The following is a 27,298-nucleotide window of genomic DNA, read 5'->3' as shown; positions in this document are numbered from 1 at the left end:
ATTTTGAACGTCACGAAGCAAAATCTGCAGGACGCATTGCCATATTTAGTCGTGTCTTACTTATGCAACAAATTATTTATTATGTATAAAAATATAGTGAGTAACACTGTGCATGATGAATAACAGAAGCACTTCTTTGCTTTTCTCTGACATGCACTGTAGCACAGAAAATCCAGTCACTGCTGTGCCAAAAGCTACACATGAAAAAATGGCCAGAGCATCATCATAAACTTCAGAGCAAAAGATTTATTACAAGAACAATTTGACAGCATTTTCAAATTCAGAAAAAAAAAAGTGAAACATTGTAGTATTGCTATTTCATACACACAAATTCCACAATGTCAAGCAATCTGTACATTTAACCAAAGTTTTAGTGAAAATGGCATCTGATCACAAACATTCGGATTTTGCTGATTGGGGCAAAATCCAAATGTTTATGAACATTTCATAAAATCCTCTGTAGGCAGAAAGAGCGGATTAGGACAATCAATCGTTTTAAGATCGTAGAAGTCATGGCTCAGTTAGCCTGTACATTTAAAACACCAAATCGGTGTTCGAACAAGCCAAAACAAATGTAAAATAAAAAGAATTAAGAGTACATGTGTAATGTGTTTATACACGCTAAACTGCCCACCGGCTACATATTGCAATCAATGTCGCTCTAACAATACTGATACATCATGAATCATTTGTAGCAGTGAGGAGTCAACACATGATAAAATTACTGTATCTTTAAGAGATGGGACACCATATAAATAAGTTCACTTTGCCTTCAAATCACTCTCATTTTTAACTAACAACATTTCCACTGATTCTGTCTGTTGTCTCGAACTTGAGAAACAGATGTCATGTGAGCCCATGAAAGCTGATTTCATAAATAAATAAATTAGACCAGCACTACTTCCCTCTTTACTTCAAATCTGTACATATTCCCATACAGTATGTACATAAAGATATACACACTCTCCATTCCCAGGCCATGCTCTGTTAGTGTCCAGCAAAAACGATTTTATCAACATTTTCTTTTCTTTGCCTCCACATTGTGTGGAAAACAATCATCAAATATTAATATCAGTTTTTCCTTCACTCAAATTCAGAAGCTCTTGAGATTCTATGGTTTCTGCAGCCCACTAAACAGTACAACCGCTTTCCAACTTTACACCCTTCAACACATGCAAAATACCAAAAAAGCTAGTAATGCAGGCTCTGTAGCTGGAGTCTGGCTTGTCATATTGATGACGATTGTGTGAGAGCTTCACAAAGTAGACTCAGTTTCCAGTTACAGTATCCATTATTCATGCACCCCTGCACACATGCAGACACTCGAGTTAAAGCCAGTCAGTCTTCATCTATCAAACCATACCATGTCATACCAGACCATTATTGGCTCTAATCAGCACCAGGACATTTCAGTATCATATCAAGACAACATTTTCTACCACTGAATAAAACATTTCTCTCTTTTTTTTGCCACTAGATGTCACCATAAATTGCGGCATATTATTGAAATCCATCTGTTAAATAGGCGATAAACAACCGAGGGTATTCAGAAGAAATACATCATATATATGGTTTTCATTATTTGCACATCCACCTCAGGTATAACTTATAAATGAAACTGGCTGGTAATGTTTTTTTCTCCTTCACATTCACACCCAAACTGTCCAATTATTAGAAACAGTTAAAGATGGCAATGTAGTGTTACCTAACAGATTTTAGTGATGTTTAGCTAAAAACATTCAAAAAAAAATTAACCTGTGAAAAATTGTTTAAGGCAAAGGGAATTTTCAAGGCATTTTCAACACCAGTATTGCATAGCTAAGGCTGCACAGCACTGAATACAGTGAATATGTACATTAGACTGTATATTCCAAGCCTTGTCTTTACAAAATACCCACTCTCAGCATGTATTTACACATTCATTCTCTTTAGCATTTAATTCCAGAGTACAGTTTGGTCAGAGGAGGAACTCAACATTTCAAATGTCAGTGACAACTATATAAAATAATATAACCTTCCCCCATGCTCCTCATATTTTTGTTGTACACTCAATGCATTTAAATTAAACTTTTTAAAATTTTACTGCATTAAACATAATCTTAAAAACCGGTGAGACATTAAGCATTCAAACAAAAAGCATCTATCTTGTCTAGAACAGCTTATTATTATGAAAAGCTGACATTGTTAAATAATAACATGAAACAACTGTACAGAAACTGGTAGTGCGCATAATGTTCATAGAGCCAGAGATGAGTGTACCTTAGTCTATGTTACTGAATATTGTAATGTGAGTATAGTGAGTCATATATGAATGTGGACAGACTGAAAACATCACAGTCATCATGCCAGTATTTTCACTATAAGGCAAGCAGAAGTGCTATGGCAAACCACAAGAGGGAGCCAGTCTGCATGACTCAAGGACTAGTGTTTACATCAACCCCTGGCACTTTACCATGCCCCCTTGGTGAGGCACATGGCAGCACATATGCTCTCGGTTTCTATTTCTGTGTATCAACCGTGAGAATTTCACTAGTGACTTATAAATAAAAAAAAAAGATTGGCAAAAGCATCCCCATGCACACATTAAAATTAAAAATTACAGTAACTTAAAGACCATTCCTTTGGTAATAAATAATTTGGCTTGAGTGCAAAAAAGCAATGTGAAGCCCTGCAGTTATTCAGGGGAGAACCTAAATGGAGAAAAAAAGGAGCGTTTGACATGCAGTGAAAACAGTCTGTCCGTAGCCCATTTTTATCTTGTTGGGTTTTTTTGTTTTTCTCTTTTTTAAACACAGTAGTTAAAATTCATGACAACAACCCCCCTCCCGTGTACTACCCACAGTTTCGTTTTGTGCTACATCCAAGCTTCAGTGTCCACGCTGCCTGACTGTGTAGGGTAGGCGCAGTCTTTGTTGCCCATGGCTGAGGAACGAGGATGAGGATGGATCATATCAGCGAAGGCCTGGTGCAGGCCCTTGCATGTGGCTTGGCGACTGGTAGGATGGGAGCTCTGAGGAGACAGCGGTGGGGTGTGGCAGGGGGAAAGAGTGTTGTTCGCCTGCAGGTCTCTGTAGCTGACGGGGGTGGGTATGCGCGAGGGGCCGTTTTCGGGCCTGTTGTCAGTGCGGGGCCTGAATCGGGTCCCCAGTTTGTGCTTAGGGATTGGGTCAAGCCTGTTTGCTCTCTTTGGCCCTTTCTTAGCCTCCAGCATTTCTCCATCAGCGTCCCCATTAGTCAAGGGCAAATTTGGTGGAGGTGACTCGGAGCGGGATTCGCTCAAGCTGAAGCACATGGAAGAGTTTTCACTTGAGGAATCCTGGAAGGAGCAGTCCTCAGAGAGGGGAAGGGGAAGAGATGATGGACAATCCTCAGAGGCTGGGAGGTCAACACTCCCGTCACCATTTTCCATGTCATAAGGTAAGTCTGGCTGGTGATTTTCCAGTGGAACATCTCCTTCAGGCTGTGTGCTCCAGCCAAGAGGACCCTGTTGATCTATCATCCCCCCTTCAAGAGGAGAACATCCATGTTCTCCATTCATATTCCCACATTGAAAAGCAGGTTGCGAGGAAATGTCATTCATCAAACTATCTGACTCTGTGTCTTGAAGGCCAGTCAAGGAAGAAGTGATTTCTCTCTCTTCCATGGAGCTGGAGATAGCTGGGAGCTTCTTGTGACCCCCTCCACACTCCCCCCAGTGTTCAGGCTCTCCTTGACTAAAGTTGTGTGGTCCCCCAAAATTGTGTCCAGAAAGTAAATTTAAGGAGTCCTCCAGTGGGAAGTGACGAGGGTTAGTTCTCTTGGATTCCCTGAGGTCAGGAAGAGTTCCCATCTTGGCCCCCACATTCAAGGAGGAGGTGGATGAGTTGGAAGAGGAATAGGCAGAGTCATTGACATTAAGATCAGTGAGTACTGCTGCCGGATGCATCCCAGCTCGCTGCAAGGTGATTCCACCAGGAGCTTTATTAGACACTGCTCTAGCCTGCTGTGTATTGGCAAGATACTCGGCCTCAAAGCTGCGATAAAGATCATGCTCCCTCTGGGGGTCTAGCGCTGGCAGCAACGGGAAGCCAAAGCCCAGCCCTTCCTCCTCGGGTTCCTGGCATTCCAGACCGGATGCGTTCTTATGGTGGCCTCTCCCAGCAGAGCGGGAGCCCTGTGAGGTCCGAGAGGAGCGAGCGGCATGATGATGAGAGTTGCGAGGAGATGAGTGTGGTGAACGTCGCCCCCCTGATGTCACAGGTGGTAACAATCTGCCTTTTCCTACGGAGGGTGAGCGAGGGGCAGGAGGCCTAGGAGTAGTTATGGTCTTCTTGCTGGGACTACTGCTATTGTTACTCTGGACCCCTTTAATAGGTGAGTTAGAGCATGAGGACGATTGCCTTTTGGAAAACCCAGCAGCCATTCTCGGAGAGGATGGGGGCAGTTGTTTGGCCCGAAGATCTTCTCGTCTCTCTGAAGGTGGAGGCTGAGGATCTCTGTAGGAGAGAGCGGGTCCTGGGCTGGCATCACTGGACCGAGTACGGCTGGTCAACTTACTCTGGCTGTGGGACCGTGGACCAAGAAGCCTCCTTGGGCCCTCGTTTCCAAGAGAGCGGCCCCTTTCTGTTCGAGGCAGCCGTACTCCTTCAGAGGAATCTTGAGGTGGGTTGGGTTTGAGTATCGGTGTGAGTGCAGAGCGTTCCCGTGACTGGCTGCGTGCACGAGGGAGTGAGGGACGCAGGGATGGGCTCTGACTTCCGGCTACAGGCCTCTCGATCATATGTTTCCCCTCTTTACGATTGACAAGCAGTACTACTTCTTCACCCGAGCGCCGTGAAGCACCCCCAAGAGACTGGCGCCCCCCGCCTCCTCCTCCTCCTCCCTTAGAGGAGGCCGTAGAGGAGTCACTGTCACCAGACAGACGTCTTGTTAGTGGTGTAATCGTCTCCTTGTTCCTGGAACATAAGCAAGAAACAGATTCATTTATATTTATAATACCTACCACATCTATAAAAGTAATATTTTCTTATTGAGTTTGTGTTCATATCCACAGGCGGTACAGTCTACACGCCTGTGGTAGTATACAACCCCCAAGACACCCCCAGATTTTCGGAGTCACCATATTCCTTTGTACCAGCATGTGACCTATAATGTGTAATATGCAGGGATTTTTGAGTATTTCCAACCTGCCGTTGGTGCACACAGACAGCGTGTCCGACCTCAGGCTCATGTGTTTCTTGGAACAGTGGGCAGTGACAGCCAGAGGGATTACAGCAAAGATGAGAACAAGTGGGGGCAGGATTAGAGGTCTCATAGTTTTTCTAGCCCAACACACACCACTGCGCTTTCCTGACCAGAACACACTCCACTGTCACGCACCAGCAGGACCATCGGGTTTAACTGTTTAATCAGCTCAAAGTTCACATTACGGGAAGGAGAAACTTAAATAGATCCCATGAGTATTGATCAACAGCATACTGCTGGTTATTTAAAGACCTAGCAAAGGCTTTGATATTTGTTTGATGGAAGATTTCAGGCATTCTTACATTTTCTATACAGCACTCAGTCTGTTTCTTAAATAATATTAATAAAGTGTATTTGCATGTTTTACTGAGCATAACTTGAATTTTCACTTAAAAAATAAAAGCAGCATGAAAAGAAAGCAGACACATTATTTATTACAACTTAAAAAGCCTATAAGACCATTTCAGCACAACAGCCCACTGTGTTCCTTTGTGATGACTTTTAATTACTGATTTAGAGAGACTTTTGGGCGTCATGCTTGACTTTTGTGGTTATCCTTCAGAAACTATATTTGTATTTATTCAGGCTTACTAATTTATCTGCATGGAGCCCACCTGTTGACCTACTTCTCCACTTAGCTGACCAGTTGTCGAGGGATAGTTGTCAGATTAGTCTTTATCTTTGAAAGTGGACTCTCCACACACACAGAGTTAATTGAAATGAGCTGCTGCCTTGACGTCTGGTCTGAGCTATCGCTCATAACAGAAATGAGCTGGATATTGGCTTAGAGCCAAAGTAAACCACCATTCAGATCGTAATTATGTTAAACAAAGGCACCCACACACTCTGACATATTCAGAGGTATGTGGAACATTTTTCCAGCTTCATGGATTTTAGACTTAGAAGACTTAGAAGACTTTATTTTATCTATTGTCTCTATATCCATATAATAAACGCCATTGATAAAGATCTCAGTATTACCACCCTTTCTCTGATAGGGCGCTTCAGAAGTTTGTGGTTATATTTGACACTGACTTTACGGATCATCTGTTTGCCTTTATATGTAAAAAAAAAAGAAAAAAAAAGCTGAAGCAACAGTTCCCTCAGTATCGAATCCATGATAGATGATTAGAAATCGAATTAGTAAAATGAAAGGGAATTGACAAGTCCTTAAGAGAGCTGATTAAACATTATAATCTCTACCTTGCAGCCACAAGGAGGTGCTGTAGGGTGGTTGTGTGTTACAGATTTATCAGGGCAATGTCACCTGAGATTAGAGAAATCTGCTCTGCTCTAATCTGGGGCTTTCTGGTGTATTTGTTGTGTGTATGCCACTCTTTGTGTGTGCATGTGTGTGTGTCTGTGTGTGTGTGTGCCTGTCAACAGACACAAAATCACAGGTCACAAAAATGAGTATTTCTCCCAGGCTACCCATAGCAGATTCATTTCTTATCATCGTATCACACTTACCCACACACTTGCCTGCACACTTGGGTAGACACACACACGCACTCACCTGAGAGGATTAAAGTGGCGGGGCTCTGAGCGATCTCTTGGCGGCTTTGGGAGAAGACTACGTGCTGCGCCAGAGTCGAGCTCTAAAGAGTTCTGAGGTCGGCCTGGTCGTGCAGAGGAAGATGACGAGGCACACTGAGCAGAGTGGGGCTCCAGGGACCGCCTGTCAGAAGGTTTATAGGGTGCGATGCCATCATTTCGCCAGTGTGGACCCGGGCTGGTGGAGCGGGAGGAGTGGGCGCTCGAGGACTTGCTCTGGGCTCCCTGACCTTGGCCACTAGCTTTAGCCTGATGGTAGCGGTGGGCTGTGGAGACAGATTGTCAACAAGTGGTTTGGAAAGACTTCTAACCAACATTGGCAGACAGCCTGTACAAGGATAAAAGACATCAAGTGGTCAAGAAATACACTACTGTGGCATCTAGCTCTTTATTAGCAGATAAATTACAGCAGCTGCTGCCCACAAAGATGGACTCACTAGTCGAACTAGCCAATCAGACAATGATTTGTCATGTAAAACACTTAGAACAGCTTATAACTCTATTATCTTCAGCATGGCCTCTTACTTTAGATCAGGATGTATACTCTCTCAGAGTTTTAGGCATGAACGTGTCCTAATTAAAGTAGCAAAAAAGTTCAAAGTTGCTGTACAGATGTGTTGTTGGATCATGTAGCAGACGAGTTATTAAAAAGTCAGAGCCTCGAGGTTCGGTATGACACAGACTGACTGTTGATGGGTGACATAACTATTCAAAAAATAAGTCAAACAGTAAAAATCTGATAGATGCAAAGACGAAATTTAGAATTTCTTATATCATGGTTTTATATCCGCAGGGCTTGAATGACAAATACAGTTTTTCAATGATCCACAATGTCTGCCGTAGTCGGAACACAGCAAATCAGATGTGAATCATAATCTGTAATGTATCATGATTTATGTAACCCGAGCCATGACAATAAATGTGTTTTCTAAGGGGCTAGTGGAGAATAGGAAATGACCTCACCGAAAGCAGCACAACGGCACGGGTCATGCTTGTCCAAATAGTGCTCTAATGTGTCCCAGCCCCCTCCGACACGCACCATCACATGGGTACGAAGGACCTGTAGCGGAAAAATAGGAAAAAAAAGAGACGTCAATAGAGAAAAAACATGGACATGCATATTCATACATTAAAAAATTGCTAAACCTTTGAGTAAACTGCGCCAACACACACACGAGTAAACATATTCCACAAACAGGGCAGCTTGCTGAAGGCTGCCTGGCTGGCCCTTAGTATTACATAACCTCTAGATGTGCCCCTGCATGTGTCCCCATCTCTCCTTTCCCCACAACTCCTCTTTCTCCAGCATCACCCCCAGCTGCTGCCATTATGAGGGGTATTCATTACTATGCCAACCCACAATTAAACAAAGTACGGTAGCATAACAAAGAGCTCGAAGTGTGCTCTGGCCACTTCTCGCTCATGCCTCTCAGCTGTCTTCCCCGTGTTTTCAGGGGGTAGCAGGGTGAATTTGCATGGAAATAACTCACCCCTGCTGTCCCCCTCTGCTGAGACTTCAGTTATCAGGGAGAGGGGCAATGAGAAGAGGGGGCCAGGAGAGCCATAACACAGAGGGGGTTGGTGGATATGTCCCTTCCTCCCCTCTATGAGGTGCACACTTCCATAGGATCAGTCTCACTCCCTCCAGGCAGAAGCTGCCTTCACCGAAGCAACACTGCTAGCTTGATGTGACAGCCCCGTGGATGCATCCCCCTACCTTGTGTTGTGTAACACAGTCTGCCAGCCACATGTTTTGAAGGCTGTAACCCTGTCTTTGAGGCCACAGAGGGCAAAGTCATAATGGCGAATCTGTGCAAGCCGGCACAGAGTTTATTTCCACCAAATCACACGTTGCACAGCATCGCATCTCCGTGTCCCTGGTCAGAGAGAGGGCACAGACATGTGCGACGAAGTCTGACGCCACCTTCTCCCCAGCACAATCCCCGCCAATCCACTACAAGTCATTTCATTGGCCTTGCTCCGCTACTACATCAAATCCGTAAAAACAGCTGATCTGCTTATCTCTATCAGACGTGGAAGCATAAACTGCTTATTCTCCAATGCTTTGGCCTTATGTCAGTAACAGGTTTATGCTTTCTGTGATGCTGCGAGGCCATCGCGAGCCAGCAGTGAAAAGCAGGGTTGCGCAATGTTCTTAATATATCATCATATTCATCACTGCAGTATTAACAGTTACAAAAAAAAAGATCAAAAAGGTAGAAGGTTGAAAAAAGCGAGGGACAGACTGTTCCTGGAAATTCTGCAGAAGAAAATTTTGACTTGTTTTTAATTTACAATAATATCTCTGCTATATATTCTCTCCCTTTTTCTCTTTCTTGTTCCTTTCTTTATATACATTTTTTTGAACAGTGAAACTTTTATCCCCCTTTTTTTTACCAACTTTTAAAACTGGGTGTCATTTTCTTAAGCATAATACATTCTTGTTTGTTAAACTGATACAGTCATGTGAACAAAGTTTTTATGGGACTCCACGCATTCCTGTGTAAAACTAACTACTTCCCATGGTTCAACAGCTTGTAGAGCGACCTTTAGCTGCAATAACTCGAAGTAATAATTTTCTTTACTGTACATTACCTCCTATTCTGAGATGAGAAACTTTCTGTCTTTTATAAAAAACATCCCAATAAAAGCATCTTGCTGATTTTACTTTGAAAACTGCACAAGCTCTCATGATGGCACCAGATATTAAAAGCCTCATACGATAAATTTCAATTTGTACTGCAGTATAATGACTACAAAGAAAATTACTAGGGGTCTAAAAATGCTATTTGTGCTGTATTAATTTACAGGCTCTGCACAAAGCAACTTCACTGTCGTCTCCTAACAAGAGAAAGGTACTGTGTGTTTAGGATAATCCCCATTTTATCATGTGAGATGCTGAAACATGATTACAGAGATTACACATTTTACGCAAATGCACAAACTACAGCATCACATAGTTCTTTTCATTTCACTTCTCTTTGTCTCGTTTCCATATTCAGTAAGGTTATTACGCATTTCCCCTTTAAAAAGGAATGCCGCAGAACTGCTGAGGAGTCAACTGAGGCTGAATAGATGTTTAGGGACCATGTTCCACTTTAAAAGAGCGCTCAGCTGCCAGATTTCCCAACCAACGGAGGGGTATCACCAGTAGAGAGACCCAATCCCTGTTTCTATGGCAACAGTGAACAGAGACTTCTTGTCATCATTGCGGGGGCGTGATAAACCAGCGTCTTCTTAAATCATGCTGGTGACTTAAAAAATTGAGCTCATGCTTCATTTCATCTGTTGTGAATGTATCGCCTCCCACTAGGGAGCAACCTCCCTCAAGGACAAAGATGCTTTATTGAGCCCCCCGTGTTCATACGGCTGGCTTGCTCACTCGCTTTTAGGACTTCATTCCCTGTTTTCAGCCCGAGATTCTTCTTACAGCCTCGCCAGCTGAATAGGGGTCTGTTGGCTTTTAAGGCGACTGCCCGTTTCCTCCCATCAGAAGAATAAGGGAAGCGTGTTGGGTGCACTTGTAGCTGCTTGAGCATATGTGTAATCTCTGTCATCCCCAGATAGGCGTCAGGGGGAAGGCGGAGCAGCATGCACACAGCCAATCTGACAAGTAAAAGGCTCAAAGCACACTCATGAACACACAAAGCCCATTCTCAAATTTAAATGTTACTTTAAATGGCTGCTGCAACAGGCGAACACATGCTTATGCTGATTAAACTGCTTATAAAACACGTCACACACCATCTCAAGGACTGCATTCGAATTATGCGGAGTCAATAAAGGGGAAGGTTACTGTGTGTATTTTTATCTATTTTGAGGAGGGGGAGGTCTAATATTTTGAGACGACAGTGACTTTTTTTAACTGTTCTCAGTGGCTAATAAAAGCATGTCGAGCAAGGATGTCAAACTCATTTCACATCGAATTTGCTACATTTACTACACTCCACTTTGATCTCCCCTTTCTGTCAGTCTACAGAAATGAAACTGGCAAGACTCTTCAGCCATATATTGTAAGACCTAAATGTTTAAAGTTACAGAAATCTATAAGTTAAGTTTGTCCTGCTTTGCATTTTACAAAGCCATCCAGTGGGCCAGATTGGACTCTTTACCGGGTTGATTCTGGCCCCCAGGCCTTAAGTTTGACATCCCTGATTTTGAGGATAAAATTTCAGTTTTCATCCCATGAATTATTAATTATTTCAAACAAGCTAAAAATCAATAAAGGTTTTCAGAAGCATGAATTTAATAACTTCAACATGGTGATTCAATTTTATATCCCACTATAAGTTTTTTGAAAGAGTTGAATAAAAAGGTTAGACTACATCAATGACTTAACCCAGGGATACTCCAGGGAATACTCATGCAGTAGACATCGGGTGCTATTACAGCTCAACTAATCCGAAAAACCCTCAAATTACATTTGAAAATTACAATTTTAGCAATCTGACAACATTTTTTTTTAAAAGCGACTTAACTAACGGATGAGCAGAAGGCAGAAATCAAAAAAGTGCACCGATGATATTATTAGATAAAAGCACAGATAAATATTTGAATTATTTTTAAATAACATAAAGGATAAACCGTACTCAGACATAATAAACGTCAGCAGTTACTGAAAGTGCTCATGTCACGCTCCCTGTCATTCATTAGTCAGTCAGACCTCTCAGGTGATCAGGGGCAGATCTTTTAACTCTTCCTAGAATTAAACGTAAGTGTAGCGACGGTGCTTCTGTTTACCGAGGTTATGGTTTTCGGAACAAGCTGACTGCTGACCTGAGATCAGTTACATCTGTGTATACAGTTAAAAACAGACTAAAAATCTTGTTAACTACACAGGCCTACACTTGGGTTCTTTTGTGTTAAGCATATTTAATTTGCTTGTAATGAAATGCACAATATAAATAAAACTGCCATTCTTTAGTTTTTATTCGTTTCTTCCCGAGCCTTCTGCATGTGTCTGCCATCACGTTTAGTGCTACTCATCGTATTTCATTGTTACTTCTATCTTTTGGTTATTTCCTTTTTTAATCTGAATGTTAGTTTTCTCATTTGTCTCGTTCAGCTCTCACTTCATGTTTTTGCCTCGATCTCATTACTGTCACCTGTGTCTGCTTGTTTTGCATCCGTGTCTTATCACCAGTCAAATAATGTCTATAGATTCCTGTGTTAAAATGCCATTAAACTCACATTTATAATCTGACAGTGTATTAGTAATAGCCTCTAATGGCAGTTTCCTCCTTTATAACCACTAATTAATTGCATATATGTGTATACTGACCCACGCAACTAATGACAAAATGTTAATGTTGGAGATTCAGAAGCAGAGGGTAAAACCGTGGCTGATTAATCTGTAACACTGCATTTGTATGTACTCCATGACTTCTCCATAGCATTCCTTCTGGTGCACCTGTTTTGGATTACCTTTTTGGACCTCACAGATTTTCAGATTCTTTGTCAGTGAATAAATGCTTTTTGCTTCCATGTCCTGGACTTGGGTCCTTTTCCCAGTGACACGTGGATGAATGGTTTCAATACTAGGCCAACAGCTATGCAGAAATGGTAGAAAGGAGAGTGTCCTACCCACAACTGATGGTTATGGTTAGCTGAATGTAATCACAAAGTGTTTTTTGTGTCTTCACATGAAGACTAAAGAACCCATTTATCCTTCATATCTACCAGAGCTGCAGGGATTGAAAAAGGTTGGAAATGATATTTTTGAAAAATGCTATATAAAAATTTAAATCTTCAAACAAAAATGCTGGAAAATTGATTATTGATGCTGAGTCCACATATCTGGAAATGGAAGCTTGCTTATTGTAGCAGCCAGGGAGCTCTGATTGCTGCAGACATGTAAATAAACCCAGAAACACCCCCATGGTACAACCACGCCTCATTCCCCCTTGTTCCAGGAATGGACTGGTGCCGTCTTGTCTTCCATAAAGCTGCCCTCCGTTTGTCTTCTCCGTAACTGTCCTGTCAAACTGAGAGCTGGAGCCGTTTTATGGATGTTGTTGAATGTTGAATGTGTAAACCGGATGAGTGAGGTGTAGCTGTATGTGGGTGTTTCTGAGTGTGCGATCGGTGTGTTACTCCTGGCTGTCACAATGACTAACGTACATCACACAATTTGTTTTTCAAACATGTGTCACATTTCATTATATAAATTGACGGTGTTGGCTTTTTTTCTAGGCCAAGGAGAATGCCCACAGAGCACAATTACAACACTGAGAAGAGCCTTGTAAAACACTGACGAGTCAACCCATTTTTAAACACAACAGCTCAGTTTTGTAGTCCTGGATCTGCATTGATTTTTCCTTTTGGTGTAGGACTGGCCTAACCTGTATGTGGGAAAGCAACTACAAACCTCACAGTCTCTAAATTAAGGACACATTACACACAACACATTTGAAAGCTGTTTTTTTTTTTTATCTATAACTCAATATGTATAAAAAAAATTCTCAATTTCTTAAACAAAGATAATTTTACCAAAAATGTAATCATATATTTTACATTACATCTCCTAGTGTGGGCCAAGTGGTGGTTCTAAAAGTGAAAAAAAATAAATACTGGCATTAGAGCAGTCAGGCACGCCTACAGCAAACCCGGAAAGCCGTTCAAAGAGTCCATTATCAGGCTGTGGTACATGTTAGGTAAGTGACACCAAATCAATCTTTGGTATCAGACGACCTTCCTGCACTGTCCTCTGAGGCCTGGTGTGGGTTTAGTGGCAGCTTTTGAACTGAAAACGAGACCAACAGTCCAAGAGAAACAGGCTACAGCCAAGATAAGGAAAACTCAGGAAGTGACCTAAACCTCTATTTGTGTCTGGATGGAAAAAGTACAATCCTGGGAGTGGGCCAGATGAAGGCAGTTCATAAACACTCAAGAGAGAGAGAGAGAGAGAGAAATCATAGTACTGTTCCAGTTTAATTCAGCCAAACAGCTGAGGGATTTCTGCTGGGATATTATCTTGCTCTTCATGAACCAACAAATGATCCCATATGGTGCTACCATATGGCTCCATGTAATTGCTGTATGCCCGCTGTGCTATGTGCCAAATATACACGCACATGTGACAAAATAAAGGAAAAGCCAACAGGTGACTTAGTAAGATGTTGGACCATCACATGCATGCTACATGAACAGCTTCAATGCATCACTTGCATTATTTCTCCAAATCTATAGCACAGGAGAAACAGGAGCAGCACCATTCTTCCAAAAGTTTGCGCCCTCGTTATGTCTTTTGATGACGTTGCTGTCTTGCCCTCCCCAGCAGAACAGAGCTCTCCGAATGTTAGAGGTCCAGGGTTCAGGTTTTTCTTTTAATTTGTCCCACATCTCTATAGTATGTGGTCGTTGTCAGCTGAAACAAATATGAATATATACTATTCTTCCCTGCAGCTTACCCCTATGTTATAAGCTCCTCCCACTAGCAGGGGCACAGACATGTAGGCGCTGACATTTCGTTTCACAGAGAAATCCAAACATCCCAGGAGAAACTCCAACCCTTAACCCATTTAACTGCTGCATATTATTCCCTTCACGGAGTTTTTCATTCTTTACACCACAAACCTGAATCAGACCATTTCTATAACAAAATGCTGAAATTTCAATGCAGGTTTTTGTCGAACTACACATGCCACATACCTGGCTCTGAAAACCTTAAAAGAAATCGTCCTAATCCAGGTGCATAACTGCTCATGCTTTATTTTTATTTATTTATTTTTAGTAATTTGGTAATAAAACTTAAATCAGTCATCTGATTTCTGAAACTGATTTCTGAAGTTTTCACATCTGACAACGTGACAACAAAGTGATGGTTCCAGAAATATTAGGAGACAGATATTAAATCAGATTCACTCGTATGCCGATGGAGGCATTTACTTAGCTTTTGCTAAACACCAACATACCTGTGTACACCTTTCTGAATGTTTTCAAACATTACTAAATCAGCCAGTGGCCTACATGTCCAAATGACCATTAGACTGCAATATATGGCATCTCCAGCTATTATATGTCATGTCACTGCACATATCATAAACCTAATTTAATCTAATGGATTCTTACATACTTATGTTAGGCCTACTTAGCTAAGCTACTGTAATTATAGTGTTATAGTTGGCTGCTGAATGTGAGCACAAATAAAGTTTGGATGCTCATTGAAATTTTCATCATTATTTTTAATAATAATAATTAAGGTATTAATCCTTAATAATAATTAAGGATTATTAAGGTAATTATACTATTTACAGTTTTTCTGGTGTGATGTGGTGATCTGGTCTGATCTCTAAGGTTCAAAACAGGACTGTGCTGTAAGCAGGTTAAGTAGTTAATATCAGTCCTATAAACTCCATTCTTATATCTATGCATCAGTGAGCAAGAAGATGAATACAGCATGCTAAGAAACGACAGGATCAATGGCTACCCAAACTGTTGTGGACAGTCGTCGGCTTATTTATGTGTTTAAAAAAAGCAAAACAAAGAGATAGGAAAGGATGGATGGGGACAGGAAGGGGGCCCACAGAGGCTGCTTATGTACAGACCCCAGAATTCTGAGATAAGCTCCTGGGAAGAGCAGAAATGTTGAGGGCAATCCTTTGTAGGACAGGATCTGTGCACAATTATGTAAAACTTGGTTGATCACAGTAGTTTTTGTTTGCCTAAGTGTGTTTTTAATAAAATGGCATTCAAATGAACAACTGTCTAACAAACATTAAATTAACATAAAGGTAAAAGGAGTAGTAAGTCATTAGGTTTGAGTACTTGTGATGTTTTTGACTTTCAAAAGTGCCCTCTCAACATTTTTTACATTCTCATGACAAAACTAGTAATGTGGGTATTCTTACACAACAATAAGTAAAATGAAAGCATACAAAGATGTGTATCACAGTGACAAATATCTGATGATGCTAGGGTTTATCTTGGCGATGACTTACTCTGATAAAGATCAGTGCGCTGGAGTCCCCCACTTTGTACTTCCCCTCTGACACCTTGATCATAGGAAACTGAGCTGGACAGGAACACTGCCCCAAAATCTCCCGAACCTGTAAAGGACAAAAACAAAGGATTTTTTTAGATTTTGGATTATTTATTCTTTGGGCACTTTAACATTTATTCAACAGGACACCAGGGAGCGACTGCGGGGGCACGATCAAACCCAGGCCAGGTGAGCTACAGCAGCAAAAACAAAGCATTTTTAACATTCAGATGAGCCACACATGATGTTTGATACCTAAGAGGAAGCTGATAATGATCCTTTCCTGTTTTTACCAACATGACATCATGATTAGTCACAAACTTGCAACAATGACCAACGCGCTGCTGAATGTGAGTGTTATGTGTCAAAAGCACAAAGCCTCTGTTTTACGTTATGAGAAATGAGCAGTCTTCCTAAGTAGACGAGTGTGTTGGAGTGTGTGTGTGTCATCTTCCTGCCAAAATATTCTCTCCAATCCCCCCACTGGGTGATCAAGCACCGCGCCCCTCTGTCCCACCACAATAAAAGCCTTTTCTCACCTCGTCTTTTCAGAACATTTGGTCATTAAGTTCACCGCTAAATGTCACAAAAAAACCAAGAAAAACACAAACACAAAATACACACTGGATGTGCAAATTAATACTCTCCCTTTCTGGCTCTCTTGGCTTTTTACATGACCGTGTTTGTCTCTGTGACATCATCAACTAGAGGGAAGAAAAGAGCACGGAAACCAGACTAGTGGCGATGATGTCAGCAGGCCGGTGCTGCCAGATGGGGTTTGAATCGAGAGAGTCAGAGCCGGTGCCCTTGCTGTGGTTACGGGTGCTTATTAGGCAAGCAGAGTCAGACACAACTGCAGGGTGGAGTGAGATCGCTCGCTTTGTTGCGCAGGCCTGCCGCTCTTGCTGGATTGGACAACTTTGATGTTTTTCTTGGCGTCTCCGTCAGACAAAGGCGTGTGCGCACTTGTCGCGCAGCAGGGAGAGAAAGTAAAGCTGCAAAGTGGACCGAGGAGAGCACAGAAGCAGGATGAAGGATGAATAACTGCTTCATAGGTGTAAAAACAAGGGGAGGGATGCATGTAGATATTAATCTGATCAAATACCTGATTGTAGCTTCTCCGCTTTAGCTGTTTACTGCACCTTTCATGCTATCCGCAGGGCTCAAGGGATATTGCTTGTTTGTGTATGTGTGTGTGTGCTCGCTCTACCTACCGCATAACCGGTATGGTGTATTCAGAGGATTAAGGTGTCACCTTGTTATTTTCTTGAAATAGCACCCTTCTTCTATCCCGTGCTAATTAAAGAGGGAGGCCTCAGAGCTAAGCCTCACATCTCACCTGCGCCTCTGTTCTGCCTCTCACCTGTTTGTATCGAGGCTCCTTTACTTCTTCTTACTTCTCTCGTCTGCTTTGTTGTAGATCAGCCTCTATTTTTAGCCCGTGCACTGCCTGACCAGACCTATATTTATCTTCTTTTTTTTTTGGTTTTGCTTACATTTCTACAGCTGCTTGCTGCTTCTCTTTTTGTCCGCCCAGTCACCCACTCTTTCATTCTGTCAGTAGGTGGACTAGGCCTATCTGGAAAAACCCTAGTCTGTGTGTTAATGGAAAGACTGCTATGGCAACAGACGCACACATAGCATTATCCTTCCCTTTCTGACCATACAGTTTCCCTTCTTTTTTTTTCACCGCAGCCATAGTAAAGTCTCTCTCCCTTGGTCCTGTTCAGATTAGGTTTTCCTCTTAACGTGTCACATTGAGCACTGAGCAGGATGTACATTTGAAGTGTTTTTTAATAGTAACCCATTCAAAGAGCAGCCCTTGCATTTAAAGTATTTAGTCAGTGGATTCTTTGCTGTGAAATACTTGCACTTCCCATGTCTTCGCTGTGTCAACAATGACAGATAAACTGAAACTAAAACACGCACGGACACAGGCATGCATTGCATATGGTGGGGGGTGGGGGTGAGATGAAAGGGGAGGCGAGAGATGGGGTCACGCGGGAAACATGCGGAAGTGGAGCTGGAACACTGGGGAAGAATTGGGGGAGAAATTATGGATGCCTGCTGGTCTCACGAGAGACGCTTCCAGCGAGAGCTGCAGATGTTTGAGAAGGAAGAGAGAGAAAAAAAAGGAAGATGAGGGAACAATTCACAGCATGCCCCAATACTGGAAATCTCCTGCATCTATCTTAAGATAGGAATGCAGAGATGGTTTTGCAAGAAGACAAAAAAGAATATTTTCAAGAAGGTTTTGTGATGCTTCCTTTGAACTGAAAAGCTGTATTTGTTTCTCTGAGGAATTTAACATTAAGATCACGTGTTCTTTTTAACAATCCCACAGCACAGATCTTGTCCTATCTGCGCAGTATGAGTCAACAGTGTCCTCAGTCCTTTCCTTCCTGACCTGCAAACACTGCAAGGCCAACTCATAGAAAAGGATGAACAGAGGAAATGGGAGCGGAGGAGTTAAAGATGTCTCGGTTTTGTTTTCTGTGCATATTCTGTGCTGATTTCAAATAAAGACAAGTGTGCAACGCTGAGACTTGACTTTGCATCTGAACAAAATGTCATCATCACAAAGGAATGTCCAGGGTTTCCAGTTTTTTTCTACTATTTGTTGCTGTATGGTTTGAAGCCAGTGGTTGTTATGCAAACACACAAACACCAGGTTTGATTTTTTTTCTTTCTGGTTTTGTGGCTCAGGGTTTTATTCAGATGTACTCTCAGATCCATTTGAATAATGGTCTGCTCCCTTCATGAGTCAACACCCACGTATGGCCACACATTTCACCAAACATAGGTGTGCTGGCTCCTGTAAGTGGTCCCTTTTATGAGTATAAAGGGACGGATACTCATTGCTAAATTCCAACAATAAAAAGTGAACATTACAACTCACTTCCCAGGAATTTCTTTCTACAGGGCGTTTCTAGATTTCGACTTTTGAGCCCTCGGTGATACAAAAGCGTTAATAAAAGAGCATGTCGCTCCGAGGTGATGTTTCCAAATGACAGAACAAGACTCTTCTCTTAGCTTATCTGCATGCCCCGAAGCCTGGAAGCTTCCCGGGATGAAACAAGCATGCCGTCAGATAAGAGACAAGAAAACTAGGCCACAAGAGGCTCCTGCTGTGTAAGGGAGATTTTTTGGAACTTGAAGGGTTATTGCTTCACCACCCATAAGCAAGCGCTTCAAACCTTATCCACCTATTAAACCGCTGCCCCGACAGCCTGTATAAATGACTTGTCCGTGGACAACCACGCTTTCTCATAAACTGGGAACAGCTTTCGCACAAACGATCTCGTTAAAACAACACGGGGGTGGAGGGAGGTGATGAATGGCTAAATGAATGATAATTATGTTTTCTAATTATGTTGGACCTGTAGCCCAGGGGAATGAACTAAAAGAGTGTTCAGACACAGTTAGTCTCCTGGAGTAAGAGCCTAGCCTAACCAGCAGAGAGAAGAAATGGAAAAACAGTTGGATGAGTGCCCTGGGGTCAGATAGGTCACCTAATGCCCTTACATGGGGAGGAGAAAAGGAATAAACACATTTACAATCATTCTGAAGGCAGCAGTCTGCTGTGCTGTTGAGGGAAAGTGCATATACACACACAGGCTTTAATACCGTTTTGCCGTGAGGGTAAATAAATGCAACACATTCTAGCAAAACCTTTAAACCCACTCAGAAACATTTGTATTTTCTACTGCTCCTCCGTTACATCTGTTACCATTAGAAGCACTATTATGTTGGAAAATATCATAAATCTACATGTAATTTTCGTTCCATCTCAGGCTCACAAAAACAGTCTTGCTCTTCTACTAATTTCTTTGTTTATTGTCTAGTATTTACTATGTTTTTAACTTACTCGTTTACTGATGTGTTTGTTTATTTATTTCTCAGTCTTGAGTTGTATATCACTTATCTTCCTTGTGGAAAATAACTGATAATGACGCAGGGCGGTACCGCAGAGTGGACACTTGCATCCGGGGAGGAACTTAGGGGATGGGACTGGAAGTGCAGCACCACTGAGGTCTGATTGCTGATAAGCTCGCCTACAATTAGGAGTGTTTTTTATCTCTGACCTGCAGTGCCACGATTTCTTATTTCCTTGCGTATTTGTCAGATTTCTGTGTTTCATTTTACAATTAGACAAAGATAAATGATATTTTTAGAACAATTTCATTTATTGAGGGGAAAAGGTTATCATAACCTGTCAGGCCCTGTGTGAAAAAGTAATCCCCACAAAAAATATTCTGTAGACTGACAAGACCAAAGGTTTTTTTAGAAGGTTTGTGTTTCCTTAAATTTGGTTTAAAACATCTGTTTAAAAAGAACTTCATACTAACAGTCAAACACGGTCGTGGCAGTGTGGTGGTGCATCGTAGTCAAAGTCCGGACTTAAATCAGATTGGCATACGGTACTTTAGCGTGCCAGTATCAACGTGTCTAAAGATACCATTTCAAAGTTCTTAGTTCTTTGCTAAGTTGTCTGTTATGTGTAGACACAACACTGGTTCATCATTTAAGTTTTTATGCTTTAACTATTTATAGGTCAGTGTTAGAAGTTTGGCTTCCTGGTAGCACAACATTAAAGTTTCATACAGTACTGTATTCTGTCAAAAGCAGCATTAAAACAACAACTCTGGAACAAAGTGGGAAAGTAAGCATGCAAAACTATAGGCAGCAGCTAGTTGGCTTAGCTTAGTGCCCTGGTTAAAAGCATTTCCACCTCATAAACATGGTGGATTTGTTTGTTAATCTTTATGAAACAGAACTGGAAATATGTGCTTAACATATAATGTTTTAATTGGTGAGCTCCTAAGATCTCAGTAGATGTTTTTTGCTGTTTTATACTGTACTGTATGTTTGCCCAGAGGTGAAAGTGTAATCATACCTGCTACAGGATAGCTATCATTTACTGCTTTAAGGAAATCGTGCTCTGTAAATCAATGCCTTTTTTTTGGCCACATGACAAGCACCCACTTAGGCTGAAGCAATATAAGAGTCTGATGGGCATCATGTGATCTAAGAGCAATAACACCATTATTCAGCTGCTCCAGTCAAAGAGCAATATCATCATTCAGTGCATGAAAATGAATTATCCGGCCAAGGTTGGGCTGATTTGCTGGTTTGTCTCGATGAAGATCAACAACACTCAGCGCTCTCCTTGTGGCAGGCAAGGTTAGAGGAATTTATGTTTAATCCCCACCTGAGACCAGCTTGTAGAGGCTGCAGGCGGGTGCAGAAAATAACCAGCGAATCACTGTTCATACAGACAGAAAGAGGCAGATCAGACGGACACCCAGTTAAGCGATAAACATGCAAACGATCAGCTGATAGCATCAAGTACAACAATAAAGACATAAAGTGGGCATTATGCAAAACTGAGGACTCAGCTGTTCCATGTGCACCGGGCTGTCTGGAAAATAGCGATGAGAAACGAGATGGCGGCAAGTATTACTGTGCCAAATAACCTCTGATAACAGCGCACCCCTTTAAAAGCAAAGTCCACTCAGCAAAGAAAGGAGAAAGAGTGAAGGGTGTTTCGCTCTCTCGGCAAAGCATCTGAGTGTGACCCGATGCAAAGCATGACCTACTTTTCCATTTCACCCTCTCTACTGTAGCTCTCCCTCCCAGAGCCACATCCATTCTAGTCAGGTTTAACGGAGTGTACAGTGAAGTCACTCTAGGCACATTTTCTATCATGCCCCCCCCCCCCCCTTGTATACCGCGAATGCACGAATGAGACCATATGGTTAACGGAGCAGTGTCCATGCATGTAGTCATAACACACACGTTATGTCTTTATCACCCTCCCCCTTTGCCCTGCTGATGTTTCCATCCAAAGATCAAGATGTCAGCCTTTGATTACCTCACTGCCAACAGTAGCTATTCATTTCCTCCTTCCATGCACCCAATGAGACATACGGATCCACTCTTTGCTTCATCATCTCCAGTAGGGACAGATGTGGGGGGATGGGTTGCGAGGGCTCAGTGTAAAAACTGAACGAAGACTGAATGTTGAAACCCGGGGTGTGAAAAGAAATGAACCAGTTTATATGAGTAAGCAAAAAGAAGCAAAGATGTGGAGTGAATGGAAAAAATCTTTTGTTTCTAAGCTCAATCAATGTGCAACTGCTTAGGTAGCGTAAACAATGCATGTTAGCATCCATAATTTGTAATGATTTGGAATCAACAGATTGCAGTTTGTATAGCTACAACAAGCATATTTTACTATTCAGACATGCAAATACTCGCGTATGAAAAACACCTAGGAGGAGATTTTACTGAAAGACTGTCATCCTATAAATATTTAGGCATTTGGTTGGATGACAGACTTTCCTTTAAAGTGCATATTGGGCACTTTGTGAAAAGTAGAAGGTTAGATTGGGTTTTTATTATTGAAATCTGGACAATTTTAATTTATCAGTTGGCAAAAAAAAACTTCTACAGGTGACATTCTTAAATGTCGTTGATTATGGTGGCATCTGCACGCTGCTTACGTTTCATTGTCTAGACTCGCAGCTTTTTTTAAGTGTCATATCAAATTTGTTGTCGCTGTGTACTTTATAATCTGGTTTCTTGGCCTTCGCTAGTTTTAAAGAGACAACTTCACTGTTATATTTTTATGTACAGCTTCCTTTTATATCTGTGTAAACCCTCAACATCTTCAAACAGCTGCTATGATTTGTGGTGCTCTACTTGGCTATTTTGCATCTTGGTCAGAGCGCATTAAAGCCGAATGCTTTCGTCTCCCTGGAAGAATTCAGAGCTCTCATAAAGACTTCTGTAGCTGAAGTGTGTAACTGCTACTCAGAACCTGGACCTTGAATTTGTATTGTTTTGACTCTGACTTGTTTTATCTTCTTTTATGTAATTTTCGATGTTTAAGTTGTAACGCTGTGATGGTGTGCCTACTTGACCAGGTCTCTCCTGAAAAAGGAAATGTTAATCTCAAGAGACTACCTGGTTAAAAAAAAACATTAAATAAAATAAATAAGAAAAAAGCACAGAGACCTGGAAAAGAGACTAAATGATATCTGTGAGGGTACAATGTGTGTTTTGGGGGGTTTTTTTGCCTCAGCCAATCAATGTCTTTTTCATAATCCCTGTATGATGATGATAGGACAGAAAAGCCCCTAATGCAAAGGATAAACAGTACGTGTGGGTATATTCAGCTCATCTGTGTGAGCCAGCTGCTGTCTGAACATCTTTGGGACTGAGAGGAGGAACATTTATTGCACTCAGAAGTCTTAGTCAGTTACTTCCCCAACATCAAAGTGGAGCACTGGAGCATCAGCCGGAACCTTAACATTGACAGATTAGTGGCAGACTCTGTTGGAGAGGGTGTGTTGAAACCAGGAATGTCAACAGCTTATGCCTATTGTATAGAGCATGTAGTTGATGTGACACATCAACTGTCTGCACTGCGAGTCATTTGTTTACTGAGTCACTTTATTCTTGCATAAGCCAAGTAGTCAGGGACAAATTACAACTTCTGTGACACTTCTGTGATTGCTGAAGAGCCACAGAGGGAGCTGTAGTTTGAGTTATCGTGGCCTGTCTGTATACTTTAACTAATTAGAATAACGACATGTAATCCTATTACCACCACACTTGCTTTGTCTCAGTAATAGGATTAAGTTGATTGACTAACCACTAAACAATGTGTTGAAGAACATCCATACATGCATACTTTTTCTTAACTGCTTATCCCACAGGACCGTATAATTTGAGCCTATGCCAACTGATACTGGGCGAGAGACGTGCTCCATCACAGACACAGAGAGTCATCCACACCAACACTGTGTGGTACTGTGGCAGGGTATTTCTCTGTTTCTTAGCTCAGAGACTTTATATGAAAGTGTGATCTATTCTTTCATAATTGAACAATAAATAAATATCCTGTATCCCAGTCTCATGTGAAGCTGCCTTACAATAAACATTTCTTCATAGATATAAAGCGCAGCTCCAATTTCCTGCTTTTAATTGAAAGTATTACGGGTAAACATGAAAAGATGATATCCTGACTTTAATCAGTGATTGTGCGTGGGTATTAGCTCCTTCCACTACCTCACATTAATAATATTTTCTATAAGAATACATAGAAGCTAAATGGACGCTGAACGCTCACATTACCAGGATCTTTCATGACATAAGAGGCTGATAATTAATTGATGATATTTTATCAATAATGCTACTGGGTATGCATAGGAAAGCGGTTTGTGGAGAGGTTGATAAATTATGTATTTATTTATTTGTAATGTAGAAACAAAATTAAGTCAATGTGAATTTAGATTCATCTCTTGTAAATACAAAAGTATCCTGGTGGATAAACTTGTGACTGTGCTTATAGAGGGAGAAGAGGTCTTGAGCCTTGCAGCTAGAACTGGGTAGCAGATATTGATCAAACTATGTAGATGATAATGTGGGTTTTATTTCCTGGTAAAGACCCTGTGTCAGAGTGCAGGAAATAAAGAGGTATTCAGTGGAAATATATATTACACATAGTCTGCCACCAACAGCTGATGTAATTAGACAGGATGTGTTACTAGATACAACTCAGCAGACAATATACAACATGCTTGATGATAGTGTACTATTTTAATGTTGCAGCCTGTGGTCTAAGTGCCCTGATCAATTTTTTTAAGAGGATGGAGAGTTTATTCATCACACAGATGATAACAGATAATTCCATCCCTAAACCAGTCAAAAACAGTCAAATCTGTGTCTCGATCACAGCCGAGGGATGCTGTCAGTGTAAAACACGGCAAAACGGAAAAATGGGGATGAGCATCTGTAACTTTCCTGTGATGATTCTCTCCCAAAAATGTAGCTCGCTTGTATAACCCTCAGTCATATGAGCGAGGGATAAGGACAGCGCACATCTTCCTCCACGTGCTCTCTTGTTCTTTGGAGGTCACACACTAAAAATGGCTCTGCATGAGTGTGGCTGCTGACTGTCTCCCCTCCTCCCTCTCTGGTGTCCCTCACATTTTTGGTGTCAAAGACAGACATCAACATGACAATATTACAGCTACCCCCTACTCACAACCTAACAAGCGTGCGTTGTGCTGGGCTGTGCTCATTAGCTTTGCGCTGGTAAGATCTTTGCCTCCATCACATGTTCATGTGCAGCATGCTCTGTCAAAGGTCAACCAGTTCAGCACAATGAATGACAAGAGTTAATGGTTTGACTGCAGAGAAGAGAGAGTGTTTCAGAAGCAAAACTGCCCAGAGGGACATTCCCGGCATCTTGATTGAGCAGATACAGAAATGCCACATAATCAGGAAGCTTGTGATATTGTGTTGATGTCAAGCTAAATGAAAGAAAGAAGTAATACTAAGTCTCAGGGAATTTCTTGAGATGCAGGACCGGTATTTCCAGAAGAATGCAGCCGATTTGACCTGTGACTTTTCAACGCTTTCCTGTAGGAGAGGGCAAGGCACACAGGCCCTCCAGAATTGAAGGAATTTAACAGCACGTCTTAAAACAAACCCAGATGTTTGCACGCACCCCCCCACAGGTGATCTATCAGGCTCCTGTGTTCTTTATATCACTGACATGGTACTTTCAGAGCAAGTATTTCACTTTTGGCACATTTTTGTGTTTTACTGTGGGAGAAAATGGGTCTTCTGTGAGCTGTTAGACGCTGTTTTAGCACCAGTCAAAACAGACCGGTTGATATTTGCTGTAGACCGAGGCCACGTGATGGAAAACCTCTATTATACATTTATACCGGTAATAGGAATAAAGCTTTCCTGCAAATCCACTTCCACACTTAAGACTGAACAGCGTGGGAATTGAGCAGAGGGATCATTAGGCTGCACTTAACCTTCCTCATAAAGCAGTTATGACACATTTTGGGTTTTCATTTGTTAAACTCACCAGTTCATCCAGATTTCGCATGTCACATAAAACTCTCTTCTGCTGCCAGATGAAGGGCTCTGGATCTGGCTCCTCTTCATCCTCCACACTCTTACTGCTTTCCTTCCGGCTGAAACACCTGCTGGGCGAGCTCTGCTTAGCTGGCTCCCCTTCATCGATCCGCAGGCTCTCCTGGTCCCGGATCTCCTCTTCGATCTCTTCCTCCAGCTGGATCAGCATGGGGGCCAGCATACCGAACTTGGACCCACGTCGCGCCACCTCAAGGAGACACAGAACGAAATTCTTCTCGTTGCATTTCTCCACCAAGTCGTTGGTCTCGAACATGAGGACGTCTTTGATCCAGAGCTCCTGCCTGCACCAGGTGATGAAGTTGGACACGTTGTCCCGCGCTACAAACGAGCCGGGGACAACATTGCGAAACTGGAAGCCGACATCTTTAGATGGCAGCTTCATTGCCTGTGCAGCTTCGGGATACTCCAGCTGAAACTCGTGCGCGGCGCGGTTCACGTTGTTGGCGTGCCGACAGAGGACACAGCCCGTCGCCAGTCCTTCCATAAAGGTGTCCGCAGTGATATCCAGATCATACAGGGTGTTAAGCCATTCAGCCAGATCCTCCTTCATGGCATACAGGTATTCCTCGCTGGATTTAAAGGGCCGGATACTCTTGGATGCGGCGGATTGGATGTTGCTCTGATCAGCCATATTGTCGGATTATGTATCAATTAAGTCTACTTGATAATTCCCGATAGTCTCATTGCACAGCTGCGCTCCGAAGCCTCACGCGCAAAGAAGAGCAAAACAACCGCGTGAACGCACCCACGCCGACGTGCCATGAAAGCTCCTTGAAGCCAGGCTTTGTATCGTCACGAGCACATCGGGATGCGGAGCGGCCGTGGCGCATGGATGCGTTTTCCGGATATCTGCGGAATTTGTTTCCTTTAACGAACGCATCGCCAAGTCCCGCGCGAGACCACCAGTTAATCCAGACTGTGGCCGGTGGGTCCTCGCGCCCACAGAAACCCACGTGTCGCCATATCAGTGTGCGAGGCGGTCAGCCGGAGCAGAGTGAAATGAAACGCACTCCGCAGCGCGCAGTCCTCGACTCATTTCACTGCGAACAGGCTCGGCCCATGATGCGCCGCCTCTTGCGCTGAATATGTTGACCTGCTGTGGCTCAGACCAGCACAGCGACTCGGTGGCACATCCCATTATGAGGGATAAACGGAAGAGAGGAAAACTTAACCCCCTGTTTCCCTCAGTGCTGTTTAACAGTAAAGGAAATCAGTGGTGTAGTCTAAGTAGGCTACTCTGTCGGTTTATTTCCACGCCACTCTCGACTTCTGCTCGTCTGCTTCACGGCCTTTATGGAATAACTTCAATATGAATAATAATAAAATGTTTGTTTGTTTGTTTTTTAATCAAATTAAACCAACCAGTAAGATAAAATAATGCAAATATAAGTCTCATTATTGAAGTGGCAGAAAAAAATATGTTTTTCTTTTACAAACCAATTATTACTGGAACTATTAATTATCCATGATAAAAAAATAAAATGAAAAAGCTGTAACAGTAATAAATAAATAAATAAATAGGACTTTATATTAAAAATCTTGGCATAGCATAAGCATTAGTAGTATAAGTAGTGCAGA

General features: G+C 42.1%; 1 protein-coding gene across 1 annotated transcript; it reads right to left on the bottom strand.

Moving 5' to 3' along the window:
- Positions 1 to 226: 226 nt before the first annotated feature.
- Positions 227 to 26,872, bottom strand: gas2l1 (growth arrest-specific 2 like 1). The gene is made up of 5 exons (XM_086314331.1): positions 25,650 to 26,872; positions 15,717 to 15,824; positions 7,741 to 7,837; positions 6,740 to 7,043; positions 227 to 4,934 (listed from the first exon to the last, which is right to left on the bottom strand). The coding sequence occupies exons 1-5, from the start codon at positions 26,349 to 26,351 to the stop codon at positions 2,855 to 2,857; spliced, it is 3,291 nt and encodes a 1,096-aa protein (XP_086170457.1). The 5' UTR covers positions 26,352 to 26,872; the 3' UTR covers positions 227 to 2,854.
- Between the last annotated feature and the right edge of the window lie 426 nt (positions 26,873 to 27,298).

This window comes from Aulonocara sp. 'chitande type north' Nkhata Bay, linkage group LG12 (assembly GCF_057382095.1).
Source record: "Aulonocara sp. 'chitande type north' Nkhata Bay isolate Kocher_YH1m ecotype deep benthic linkage group LG12, A_spYH_male_GT1.1, whole genome shotgun sequence".
NCBI classification, from domain to species: Eukaryota; Metazoa; Chordata; class Actinopteri; order Cichliformes; family Cichlidae; genus Aulonocara; species Aulonocara sp. 'chitande type north' Nkhata Bay.
Note: the sequence above shows the minus strand (reverse complement) of the source record. Positions and strands in the feature narration are given on the sequence as shown.